Raw genomic sequence first — 13353 nt, forward strand, 5'->3', positions numbered from 1 at the left:
CCCGCCTCGACCCTCCTTTCAGACAGTGAGTTCCAGGTTCCCACCGCCCTCTGGGTGAAAAAGTTTTTCCTCAGTCCCTCTAAATCTCCTGCCCCTTGATCGTCACTCGATGTTATTGACCCCTCTACTAGGAGGAAAAGTTTCTTCCTATCTACCCTAGGTCCCTCATAATTTTTTCAATTATTTTTAATAGTCTTGCTTTTCAAATAATTATCCAATTATCTTAAATAATGTTATATAGACTCTTCCACAATGGTTGCTTGTGGTCAAGCATTTATTGATCTAACAATCTTCAAGTGTGAAAAACAGCTAACCTCCCTCGCCTGCAAGTTGAGAGCAGGTAAATGCTGACAGTTCATTCTAGCACTCAATTATTTATTTGTATAATTTGCAGAAGGCGAAAGCAAATACGTAACCCATTCTTTTCCCCCAAAAAATACGTACACAAACCTCATGTTCCCTCATCCACTCATGAATATAAAGTCTGCTTTTTACTTCTGGTAAAGTTTTGTCTCAATTCAGGATTTAGCACTGAAAAGATCAATTGGTGACTTCCGGTGGCGGTATGTAGGAAGAGGTCGCACATTGAATGGCTCCTGCTCGAGGCTTTATTTTTTACAATTTAATACTCAGTCCCAGGAGCAATTTTTGGTTAAATAAGTGCAGGAAGACATAAGGAAGAAAGATGTCCAAAACCCAAAGGAAAGCTGCCAAGAAGAAGGGGGCTCACCGTTGAGTGACGGATCGGCTCAGCAAGTGGAAGGATGGCAGAGGTTGAGTCGCTGGGTGGAGCCGCACTATTCACGGCAGAAAAGATGACCAAGGTGATGGTTGTGGAACTTGAAAAACAGTTCACAAAGCACATGGAGATGATGAGGAAGGAGATGATGGCAGCATTGAAGGTGCTGGTGGAGGAGGCGACTGCCCCGGTGAAGATGGCGATGTCGGAGATATCAGCCGAGGTGCAGGAGCAGGGTGAGAAACTGAAGGTGGTGGAAGAGGCCTTGTCGCAACACAGTGATCAGCTCACCTCGATGAGTGAGGAGCTGCAGAGGGTGGTGAAGGCCAACAAGGGTCTACGAGCTAAAGTGGAGGATCTGGAAAACAGATCTAGGGTGGCAAAATCTGAGGATAGTGGGCCTGCCTGAAGGGGTGGAGGGCCCGAGGCAGACGGAGTATTTTGCCAAGATGTTGGTGGAGCTGTTGGGAGGAGGGGGAAGATCCCTCTCGGTACGAACTGATTGGGCTCATAGGGCGTGGAGGCCTAAACCAAAGGCAAATGATCCGCCAGGAGCAGTGATTATTTGTTTCCGTAGGTACCGCGTGAAGGAGAATAATAATAACAATAATAATAACAATAATAACTTGTCACAAGTAGGCTTCAATGAAGTTACTGTGAAAAGCCCCTATTCACCACATTCCGGCGGCTGTTTGGGAGGCCCATACGGGAATTGAAACCGTCTTGTGTTGGGCAAAGCAGAAGGTGCAATGTGCTGGAGCTGGTATACGTATATAGCAGGACTTTACTGTGGAGTTGGCGAGGAGGCAGGCAGCCTTCAGGCGGGTAAAGGCTGCACTAACAGCAGGGTGCGGTTCAGCATTGTGTACCCAGCTAAGTTGAGGGTGACTTACAACTCCAAAGACTTTTATTTTGAGACGGTGGAAGTGTTTGTGAAGGCAGAAGGATTGGGGCAAAAGTGAGAAATGGGACTGAAGATTTGTCTTGGACTGAGGGTGGGGGGGGGGGGGGGGGGGGGATGGAGGAGTGTATGTAGCTCTATTTTTCACTGTATGTTGTTATATGTGCTAAATGAGTTGAAGTTGCCTATTTGGACAAGGTAAGAGTTGGAGTTTGAAATGTTGGTTCTTTGGGGTTTGTGTGTTTACACTGGAGTTGTTTTGTTGAAGGGGGTTTCTTTATTTTCCTGGGACCAGGCTGGGGAGAGGGAATTGGAGGGGGGAACTAGGCCTGGGCAGGGGCCTCCACACTGGCTAGTTCAAGCTGGACAGCGAACGGGAGTGTGCGTGGGGGGGGGGGGGGGGGGGGGGGGGGGGCTGTGGCCATCAGAGCCCGGTAGAACAGGTTTTGATGCGCCTTGGGGGTGTGAAAAGTTAGGGGAGGGGGACCAATACTGGCTGAGGTGATTTCAAGAGGACGTGGATGGGAGGATTCTGGGAGGGGCTCGATGGTAACAATGGGATGGGGCGGGCCAAGCCCAGTGGGCAGGACCTGGAGTTATGAGGATGGTGGATAGGAAGGGAGGCGGGGGCAAGATCTCCCCGGTTAGGATAGTTACGTGGAATGTGAGGGGTTTGTTGGAGGGAGGTTTTTAGGGTCATTGGGGGGCGGAGACCTAGTTGAATTCCCTTGACTCTATGGAAGGTGAAGTCTCAGCTGAAGGGGATAAAGGAAGGCTTTCACAATTCACAACCAAGAATTGGTTGTCGTTGAACATTAAGGGGGGTGGCTGGTGGTATTGTTGTCTTTTGTTACACTATTTACGGATTGTTAATTGCTGGGTTTTTTTTAAACCTGGAATGTATGGATGGATGTTTTGGTCTGTATATTGGGGCGGGGGGTGGGGCGGTTTGTGTGTGGGGATTGTTATTGTATTTGGTTTTTTTTCTTTGATTGTTTATTGTTGAAAATGAGGAGAATAAAAAGATTTAAAACAAAAGATCATTTGGTGTGAAGCTACAGGGCTAGGGACTGGCAAGTGGCTTTCTTTTATTATAATTAGCATCATGTGTAGGATAATAGCTGGTGTATATTAATCTTCATTATGTGAACTGCGCATATCCAGTGTGCATATCCAGTATTCCATAGAAGATGTGGAACCCACCTCTTCATTCACCTGATGAGGAGCTGCGCTCCGAAAGCTAGTGATTAGAAACAAACCTGTTGGACTTTAACCTGGTGTTGTAAGACTGCTTATTATAGAATCATATAGCACAGGAGGACATTTGGCCCATTGCACTTTAGACCTGCATGAGCCTATATCCAATTTTGCGTTGAAAGTTGCTGAACCTTCCTTCAGCATACTTTCAAATAGTGGATTCCAGATCACAGCAACTCACTGAATACATATACTGAATATATATTAAATTATTTAAATAATTTTGTGTAACATTAAAATTCAAAAAAGCTATAATTGGAGGTCAGCGAATTTGAAGCGTGAACCTGGCTAGATACAAGTGTTTCTGGATGATTTGAGCGTCTCGGACAAACACCTTTGCAAAACGTGTCACCAGCCTCACTTACTCAAGGCCAACGGTTACATGGCTCAACGAACAACAAGGAACAGCAGGGAATACTTGGTCATCTATATGAAGTAGAGGAAAGGGTTTTTGAAACACATGTTTCAAGAGATGGTCACCTCACAGGCCGAGATTGATGATGGTTTGTGACAGAAAACAAGATTGGAAAAGTAGGAAGCAGTGCAGGGGTCCCGTGGTCACAGTTTTACCAATTAAACTGTTATATTAAACAATAAATTCAGACAAGGGCCATGGTACAATGGACATAATGGTTTCATGTTGGAGAAAAGTGATCAAAAATAGAGTGCAGAATCAATGATAGTGGGAAAATTGATGTATAGAAGATTAAACTGTAACTTTTTCAACCAAGTACCAAATAGCTTTTGTATCATAAGGTCAGGGTTAGGGCCATATCAAAGCACATACAGAAGTCCTTGCAAGAAGACCAGTTGGAGACCATTGCAACCAACATGGAGAAAAATGGGTTGCAGACCCATGAACAATAAAGTTCCATTAGTTAGGAAGTACATTAAAATATGGTGACTATTCACAGTAACTTCATTGCAGTGTTCATGTAAGCCCTGCCCACTGGGCTTGGCCCGCCCCGTCCCTTTGTTACCATCGAGCCCCTCCCATAATCCTAACATCCACTTCCTCTTGAAATCACCTCACCCAGTAACGGTCCCCTCACCCAGCTTTTCACATCCCCTAGGCACATCGAAACCTGTTCTACCAGGCTCTGATGCCCCCCCCCCCCCCCACTCCTGTTCACTGTCTAGTTTGAACTAGCCAGTGTGGAGGCCCCTGCCCAGGCCTCACTCCCCTCCAATCCCCTCCCCCTGTCTGATCCCAGGAAAATGAAGAAATCCCCTTCAACACACAAGTAGAATCTCAAAGCTGGCAGCCTCATGATTACTACCAGTGCTACACATTAGCCAGTACAACAGATAGATTAGGGAGCCAAGTATATGGCTTGAGATGTGGAAGGGAAATCAGACTTCTGAGGCATTCGTCAGTTCAAGAACAGAGTGAACTGTATTGCCAGGTCAGTTTACATCACAACAAAGCAGGGACCAGAGAATTTAATTACGGTAGGTGTATTAGTGTGCATATTCGGGGATGGGAGTTGCAAACTTAAATGGATATGGCAAAAAGAATGAGAACAGGAGAGTGTAGAATTGGCAACTTGGCAGGGCAGTAAATCACATGCACCTAGACAAGAAAAGTAAAAAGGTTAAGAACCACGGGCTGGTTTAGCTCAGTGGGCTAGACAGCTGGTTTGTGGTCTGGGAAGCCAGGGAGGAGATTGCAGAGCCTTTGTCCTTGATCTTTATGTCGTCTTTGTCGACAGGAATAGTGCCGGAAGACTGGAGGATAGCAAATGTTGTCCCCTTGTTCAAGAAGGGGAGTAGAGACAACCCTGGTAATTATAGACCTGTGAGCCTTACTTCGGTTGTGGGTAAAATGTTGGAAAAGGTTATAAGAGATAGGGTTTATAATCATCTTGAAAAGAACAAGTTGATTAGCGATAGTCAACACGGCTTTATAAAGGGTAGGTCATGCCTCACAAACCTTATTGAGTTTTTTGAGAAGGTGACCAACAGGTGGATGAGGGTAAAGCGGTTGATGTGGTGTATATGGATTTCAGTAAGGCGTTTGATAAGGTTCCCCACGGTAGGCTATTGCAGAAAATAAGGCAGTATGGGATTGAAGGTGATTTAGCGGTGGTGTGCTAGCCTTTATCAGTAGGGGGATTGAGTTTCGGAGCCACAAAGGTCATGCTGCAGCTGTACATAACTCTGGTGCGGCCGCTCCTGGAGTACTGCGTGCAGTTCTGGTCACCACATTATAGGAAGGATGTGGAAGCTTTGGAAAGGGTTCAGAGGAGATTTACTAGGATGTTGCCTGGTATGGAGGGAAGGTCTTACGAAGAAAGGCTCAGGGACTTGAGGTTGTTTTCGTTAGAGAGGAGAAGGCTGAGAGGTGACTTAATAGAGACATATAAGATAGTCAGAGGGTTAGATAGGGTGGACAGTGAGAGTCTCTTTCCTCGGATGGTGATGACCAACACGAGGGGACATAGCTTTAAATTGAGGGGTGGTAGATATAGGACAGACGTCAGAGGCAGTTTCTTTACTCAGAGAGTAGTAGGGGTGTGGAACGCCCTGCCTGCAACAGTAGTAGACTCGCCAACTTTAAGGGCATTTAAGCGGTCACTGGATAGACATATGGATGAAAATGGAATAGTGTAGGTCAGATAGGCTTCAGATGGTTTCACAGGTCGGCGCAACATCGAGGGCCGAAGGGCCCGTACTGCGCTGTAATGTTCTATGTAACAAGGCCAGCAGCACGGATTCAATTCCCGTACCAGCTGAGAATTCTGAATTCTCCCTCTGTGCCCCCGAACAGGCATTGGAATGTGGTAACTAGGGACTTTTCACAGTAACTTCATTGCAGTGTTAATGTAAGCCTACTTGTGACAATAAAGATTATTATTATTAAGGCCCAGGGCAGCACGGTGGCGCAGTGGGTTCGCACTGCAGCCTCACGGTGCCGAGCTCCCAGGTTCGATCCCAGCTCTGGGTCACTGTCCGTGTGGAATTTGCACATTCTCCCTGTGTTTGCGCCGGTTTCGTCCCCACAACCCAAAAGATGTGCAAGCTAGGTGGATTGGCCATGCTAAATTACCCCTTAATTGGAAAAACAAATGAATTGGGTACTCTAAATTTAAAAAATATTATTAAGGCTAAACAGAACAAATAGTAAAAGCAACATAAAATATGGACCTGCTGAGCAAGGAAAGAGTGATCATTAATGCATACAGTATGTGAAACAAAATTTGGAATTAGGATAACTGATTCAAACAGTCGTACTGAAATTTGATTACAATTGAGTTAGGGTTAGCAAATAAAGACATTGGTTGGAACTTTGTGGTTCTTCATGCTGGCGGGACAGCGCATCCCCAGTCTCACGGTGATGAGGAATGCATTCAATGGGAACCCTGTTGGCAATGGCGGGAGCAATAAATCCCACCACTGGCCAATGGCAGGCCACCTCCGCAAAATGCATGGGAGGTTGCGCATAAAATCCCACCCACTGTGTATAAACCTTTTGAGGGTGAAGAAGTCATGGCAATGTTACAAAACAGAACTTTAACTTGGCCAGAAGCATAAAACAGATCACCCATTAATATGCCCTGACAATAATACTCTTTTCAATTTAAAACAATAAAAATAAAAATAAAAATCAGACAGGTTGTGTAACAGGTAGCGGATTCTTTCCAGCCCGTTTAAAACCCCTACAAGGCTGAAACTTTCACCTTTGGACAGCATTATAGTTTACAGGTATAATTAAAGGTGGTCAAAGGGGAAGAACAATAAGGCTTTTTCCTATATAATGTACTAACTTTTACATACCTTGTTGATGTGTTCAAGCGTGACAGATGAAATTTGATCCAGCAGGCCAGTATGCAAGCAATTTGTTTTGGCTAAAAATAGTGCAAATTCTGGGACATTGGACCCAGTAATCTGACAGATCAGTCGTTCAAATGTTGCCATTGTTTCTTCAGCAAGTACTTCTTCAAACCATTCTCCAGAGATGTATTTTAGTTCTTCCAGCAGCAGATCCATACGGTCTGCCTTCTGCAGTCTCTCCAAACCACATTCATTTAGCCGTTGTAGTAGCTTCATATACACTGCTGATGTGCCAGATTGGTACGAGGAGCCTATTCGGACCCACTTGGTGATGGCAATGGCCAGTGCATTCAAGTCACTTAAATTACACTGGGCCAAGACAGCATCAATTCGTGCAGGGATCAAGTGGTCAATTCGTAGAGAGGGAAGGAGGGAGAGAACCCGAGTTAACATGGACACCTCATAGGGAACAACACTGCGATGAAGATAACTGAAGTGGATGGGAATTAAGGGATGGGAGCAAAGAGAACCATGACAAAATTAGTATTTAGAAGTGCTTAATCTACTGGTAACTCTCCACTATGCAACATATCTTTATTGCCAAGTTTAGACCACATTTTAGTTAAATATGAATAAACTGCAACTCAGGTTGGCAAGTTCAAAACAAAATAGCTCTAAAAGTTTTACAAGAGCTCAACAATGTAGTTATACTAACAAGAATGGAAGCAATTCAGGAATCAAAGAGAAGATGCTGGAAAATCTCAGCAGATCTGGCAGCATCTGTAGGGAGAGAAAAGAGCTAACATTTCAATTCAGGAATATTGGAATATCGGCCTTGTTGTCCATGCAATGTACAAAACAGCTCAAGTGTTGCATATGCAGTGATGACTAACCTATAATTATTATACTTCGGGTGTGACTTCCACGGGGAGACATGTGGCGCAGTGGTTAGCACTAGGACTACCGCACTGAGGACCCAGGTTCGAATCCCGGCCCTGGGTCACTGTCCGGGTGGAGTTTGCACATTCTCCCCGTGTCTACGTGGGTTTCACCCCCACAACCTAAAAATGTGCTGGTTAGGGGGATTGGCCACGCTAAATTACCCCTTAATTGGAAAGAAAATAATTGGGTACTCAAATTTTTTTTTTTTTAAAGTGTGACTTCCACATTGCAATTACAAAAGGAAGAAAATATTAGATGCACTGCCTTACATGTGAATTTCCACTGCAACGAAGTCCAAAACGTGTAATTTTGTAAAAAACTTGTGTTCAAAATTAATCTTCAGTGACAGAATTCACAGCTCAGAAGTAGGTTTGACCCAGTCAATCAGACTCTTTTCTCTCCCTATAGATGCTGCAAGATCTGCTGAGATTTTCCAGCATTTTTTCATTGGTTCAAATGGTCTCTACCAGTATTTATGCTCTACACAAGCCTCTACCCAGCCTACTGAATGTAACCATGAATGTAAACAATCCCATGGCCCTACTCTATCAAGAAAGACAGGGGAGCTCCCAATATCCTGGCTAATAATGTATCCCTCAATCAACATCACAAAAACAGATTACCTGGTCAACATCACATACACTATGTAAAAGTCTTCCATTCTTATAACCTGATCAACATATCCTTCTTGGATCTAGTAGTTCAATAATAATAATCTTTATTAGTGTCACAGTTTGCTTACAATAACACAGCAATGAAGTTACTGTGAAAATCCCCTAGTTTCACACTTCAGCACCCGTTCGGGTACACTGAGGGAGAATTCAGAATGTCCAATTCACCTAACAAGTCTTTTGGGACTGGTGGGAGGAGACCGGAGTTCCTGGAGGAAACCCACACAGACATGGGGAGAATCTGCAGACTCCGCACAGACAGTGACCCAAGCAGGGAATCGGACCCGATTTAGCTGTATCCTTTGTCTCTATTAGTCTCTACTTTAATGTTACAACTAAGTTTGACCAACTTAGTTATTCCTAGTCATTTATTTAGATGAACAGCTGAAGTTAAAAACACTGAACCAAGTTAACACCCCATCAGTTTTGATATATCCCAATTTATTTTTACATTAGCATTTTAGCTAGATTGTGGTTTTCTATGTAGATTGTGGTTTTCATGTCAAAAGGTTCTCAAAGTTCAAAACTAACTTTATTAATGAGTAATACTATCCATCTATAATATTTTCAAGGAAGCTGGAGTGGCTTGTTAATTAGAACCATCCACTTCTAAATCCATGTTGATTGCTTATTAAGTTATTGATATCGTGTCGGCACTCAGAATAGATTAAATTACTTTATTCTGTACTGGGGCAGGGAGAGGTGGTAACGTAGTTATATTGTTACTGAACTAGTAGTCCAGAAACCCAGGGTAATGCTCTGGAGACCTCTGGATTTGAATCCAATCACAGCCGGTAGTGAAATTTGAATTCAATAAAAATCTGGATTTAGAAGTCTAATGATGACCATGAAACCATTGGCAATTGTCATGAAAATCCACTGGGTTCTCTAATGTCCTTTGGGGAAGGAAATCTGTCATCCTTACCTGGACTGGCCTACACGTGAATCCAGGCCCACGGCAATGTGATTGACTCTTAAATGCTCTCTGAAATAGCCTGGTAAGCCACTCAGTTCAAGGACAATTAGGGATAAGCAATAAATGTTGGCCTATCCAATGATGGCCACATCCGTAAATGGATAAACAAAAAAATAACTAATAGACTTGTAGTTGTTTGGGTCAGATGATATCCTTTTTAAAACACAGATAACTTGGAAACTATTCTACCGCAAATCTGGGAATGACGATAATTGCAGCAACACTGCCCGAATTGCTGAAAACCACTTTGCATACTTTACACATAACCATCTTTTTCAATGGATGCCAGTGGCCACTTATTAGCACAGTGGTGTTCATTGTATAGGCCAGGGATCACGTGGAGCTCTTTTTCTTTTTAGTAAGAAGTCTTACAACACCAGGTTAAAGTCCAACAGGTTTGTTTCAAACACGAGCTTTCGGAGCACGGCTCCTTCTTCAGGTGAATGGAAAGGCTTGTTCCAGAAATGTTTATATAGACACAGTCAGAGATGCCCCGGAATGCGAGCACCTGCAGGCAATCAAATCATCAAAGATGCAGAGAGAGAGGTAACTCCAGGTTAAAGAGGTGTGAATTGTCCCAAGCCAGTTCAGTCGGTAGGCCTCTGCAAGTCCAGGCTTGTTGGTGGGGGCCGAATGTAATGCGACATGAATCCCAGATCCCGGTTGAGTCCGCATTCATGCGTGCGGAACTTAGCTATAAGTTTTTGCTCAGCAATTTTGCGTTGTCGCGTCTCCTGAAGGCCTCCTTGTAGAATGCTGACCCGGAGATCAGAGGCTGAATGTCCTTGACTGCTGAAGTGTTCCCCAACTGGAAGGGAACAGTCCTGCCTGTTGATAGTCGCACGATGCCCGTTTATTCGTTGTCGCAGTGTCTTTTTCTTTTTAGATGCAGCTGAAGGACCGAGAGATGCACATGTTCCTAGAACTCCATTCTCAGTTTACAGTTCACCAACTCTGGGAATGTAGGGTATCTAATCGATGTCACTATAAGATCAAAGTGATTGTATATCCCAAGAAAACCCACATGGGGGCAGCAGAACAGTGTAAGTGTTATAAATACAACGTGAAACAATCAGTTCACATGCTGGTCACCGCTTTCAAAATATTGCAGGTTTAAATTGGGTTCCTTAGCCAACAACTCCATTCTCCTCCCTGGCAATTGGTGGAAGCTATACCAGACCTTTCATAATCTTGGCATCCAATTTGCCCTCACGCTGAGATTTGGCTCTCATCTATCAATAATCTCTGCGAGTTTTACAATCCTCCAATGATATCTGTAATCCTCAATTCTGGCTCCTTGTGCATCCACATTTTTCATTGCACTACCATTGATGACATGCCTTCATCTGTCTAAGTCCCAAGCTCTGGAATATTCTCCATAATTCTTTCTATTCTCCTTTAAGATGCGCCAGAAAAACCATCTCTTCACGAATTCCAATCACCTTTAGTAGCTCAGTGCCTCGAGTTGCTTTAGGTGGTATGTAAATGCAAGTTTTGCTAGTAGCAAATTTTACATATTAAGTTGGATACATGATTAAAGTTTGAAGTATAGCTGTTTTTTAGTAAAACAGTAGGACCACATAGTAAATAGGAGGGGGGGGGGGGGGGGGGGGGGGGCATTCAATTCACCAATTCATCCTTTGACTATGTTGTGAATGCCTTCACTATTCTACTCAATATATTTCTCCCATTAACCAACTCTTTACTTGAAGAAAGACTTTCTGAAATCAGCCCAGAACTTGCTTAATTTACAAGATTATGAATGCTGCAAACATGGGTTAACATGAAATAGTACTTTGGGCCAGACTTATCAAAAGCAAATAACTTACTTTATTTGTTGGGGCAATTTTTGAAGGTACCAAATTTTATTTTTCCTGACTGCTACATGATTTGCACTGAGTTTCTGGAAAAATACTGAGTACTAGTTGCAAAGCGTATAAACTCTTCGTTACCAAAACAGCACATTGTTTTCAGTAAAATATAGCATAAACTATTCAATGCTATTGTTGATTAATGTTTAATAACAAAGGTCAAAGACTGAACAGCTGAAACTTCCAGTAGCATTAAATTTATTCAGAAAATGCAGTGCTCCGTATTTCAATAAACTTAAATTCTATATTTCACCAATTTAAGAAAATTTACAGAAAATTAGTTTTGTATGTGTTCCGAAAGAAAACTACACAGAATAATTCGAAGTTACTAAGACGTATTTTTGGCTAAAAGTGTAACATGATAACAATATTTCTGTGACAAGTAATTATGATCAGTTTTTCCATTAAATATTTTACCTTACTAACAGTCGCCTCAGTTCTGCACATAACTCTGGATTTTGACAGCGAAGCGACAACAATGCCTGTGTTACCCTTGCAATATCCACTGGCTTGTATAGATCCAATTGCTTGTGCAAAGTTAATGCAATTCTGAGCGAGGACAGGGATGAAAACAAGCATTTTCTGGTCAAAGGCTAATACAAAATTTGATGAAGGAGTATGGAGTATTTCTTACAACCATTAAAAGGAACATTTTTTTGTAAGCAGAATATATACTTACTTTTGAATTAGTTGCACATTCCTGCATTCCATTTCTTCCATAGTCTCTATGATGGCTAATGTCTGTGAAGGGCTAAATTCTTCAACCATTAACAAGATAGCAGATTCAAGCCTATACAATGGGGCAAGGGTGAGGAGGGAGGAGGAAAATCAGTTATTTTGCAAGTTAATTATATTTTAATGAGTTCTGATATATTCCAGTTTCTTTTTAAATTAGTTTCTTGTCTAGCTCCATGTTCAAAGCTAGATTGTGTTTTTCATGTCAAAGGCTTTCTAAAAGTCCAAGTAACTACATTAGTGAGTAATACCACCTATCTGTAATAAGCTCATGGACGCTGAAGTGCCTTGTCAATCATAATTATCCATTTTAAATCCATATTGACTGCTTACAAGCTATTATTGTGTAGGCCCGCAGAATAGGTTCAATTACTTTATTCAGTATTGATATTAAACAAATGGACCTGTGATAGTTTGGGTGGCACGGTAGCATAGTGGTTAGCACTGTTGCTTCACAGCGCCAGGGACCCGGGTTCAATTCCCAGCTTGGGTCACTATCTGTGCGAAGTCTGCATGGGTTTCCTCTGGGCGCTCCGGTTTCCACCCACATGTCCCCAAAGATATGCAGGTTAGGTGAATTGGACATTCTGAATTCTCCCTCAGAGTACCCAAACAGGAGTGTGGCGACTAGGGGATTTTCACAGTAATTTCATTGCAGCGTTAATAAAGGCCTACTTGTGACACTAAGATATATATAAACTTGATTTCTGATTGGAATTCAGTTTACAGTATTTGCAATTAGTTCAAATATAGATGGTTTTAAAAACATTTGTTGGATTTAATCATATTAAGTTTATATTAATGACTTCCAATCATTTTACTCGAATTTAATTCATTATTTCTTAAATGGACAAAGATCATGAAATTAATAACACAAAACAATTATATTTATCTGATTTTTTTAAGAATTTCTTTTAAACCATGCAACAATAGAAATCCAAACAATTCACATTTTTCTTAACAATGAGTAGGGAAAGAAGAGGTCGGAAGTTACTTCCGATGCCATCGCCACCACAGTAACATACCTTTCTCTAACCTCCGGCCCAGATAAAGGTCCTAATGCTGCAAACAGCCTGACAAAACTGGCAGGGTCAGCGTAAGTATTCAGAAGTTCAGTAAGTCTCCATTTAGCAGCTAACCGAAAGTCACAATTGTTAAAATGTAGTGACTGGTATACCCCAAGAATTATACTTATATTATCAGCATCCAGACATTTTATGTTTTGAAGAAATATCTTGTTGCATTTTTCCAACAGAGGACGATAACTGAACTTGGTATTGCGTAGAAATTGTGCTATCCGGCGTGAGGTGTTAAATTCAGAGAAATCATTGGTATCCATCAGAAATTCTGCCTTTTCTATCAGACAATTCCGAAGGCGTGGGGAGATCATAGCAGAAACGCTCAACATTAATGATGAAAGTATCCTATTCAACAGAGACACAATCAGTAACTAAAATCTTTTCAAAAATCATTAATTGCTTTGCACA

The 13353-nt window shown here is 42.4% G+C and overlaps 1 protein-coding gene across 8 annotated transcripts in view; it reads right to left on the reverse strand.

Moving 5' to 3' along the window:
- The window catches only part of fastkd1 (FAST kinase domains 1), a 66695-nt gene that overhangs the window by 20079 nt on the left and 33263 nt on the right, over positions 1 to 13353 (reverse strand). For 7 of the 8 annotated variants that reach the window (XM_038789441.1, XM_038789442.1, XM_038789443.1 and 4 more), the window contains 4 exons: positions 12892 to 13290; positions 11811 to 11921; positions 11549 to 11680; positions 6675 to 7161 (listed from right to left, as the gene is read on the reverse strand). In XM_038789441.1, the coding sequence (XP_038645369.1) occupies positions 6675 to 7161; positions 11549 to 11680; positions 11811 to 11921; positions 12892 to 13290 (1129 nt within the window). The remainder of the gene's footprint in view (positions 1 to 6674; positions 7162 to 11548; positions 11681 to 11810; positions 11922 to 12891; positions 13291 to 13353) is intronic. The other variant, XM_038789444.1, reaches the window with a different exon arrangement.

The sequence above is a fragment of the Scyliorhinus canicula genome, chromosome 2 (assembly GCF_902713615.1).
Source record: "Scyliorhinus canicula chromosome 2, sScyCan1.1, whole genome shotgun sequence".
Classification (NCBI taxonomy): Eukaryota; Metazoa; Chordata; class Chondrichthyes; order Carcharhiniformes; family Scyliorhinidae; genus Scyliorhinus; species Scyliorhinus canicula.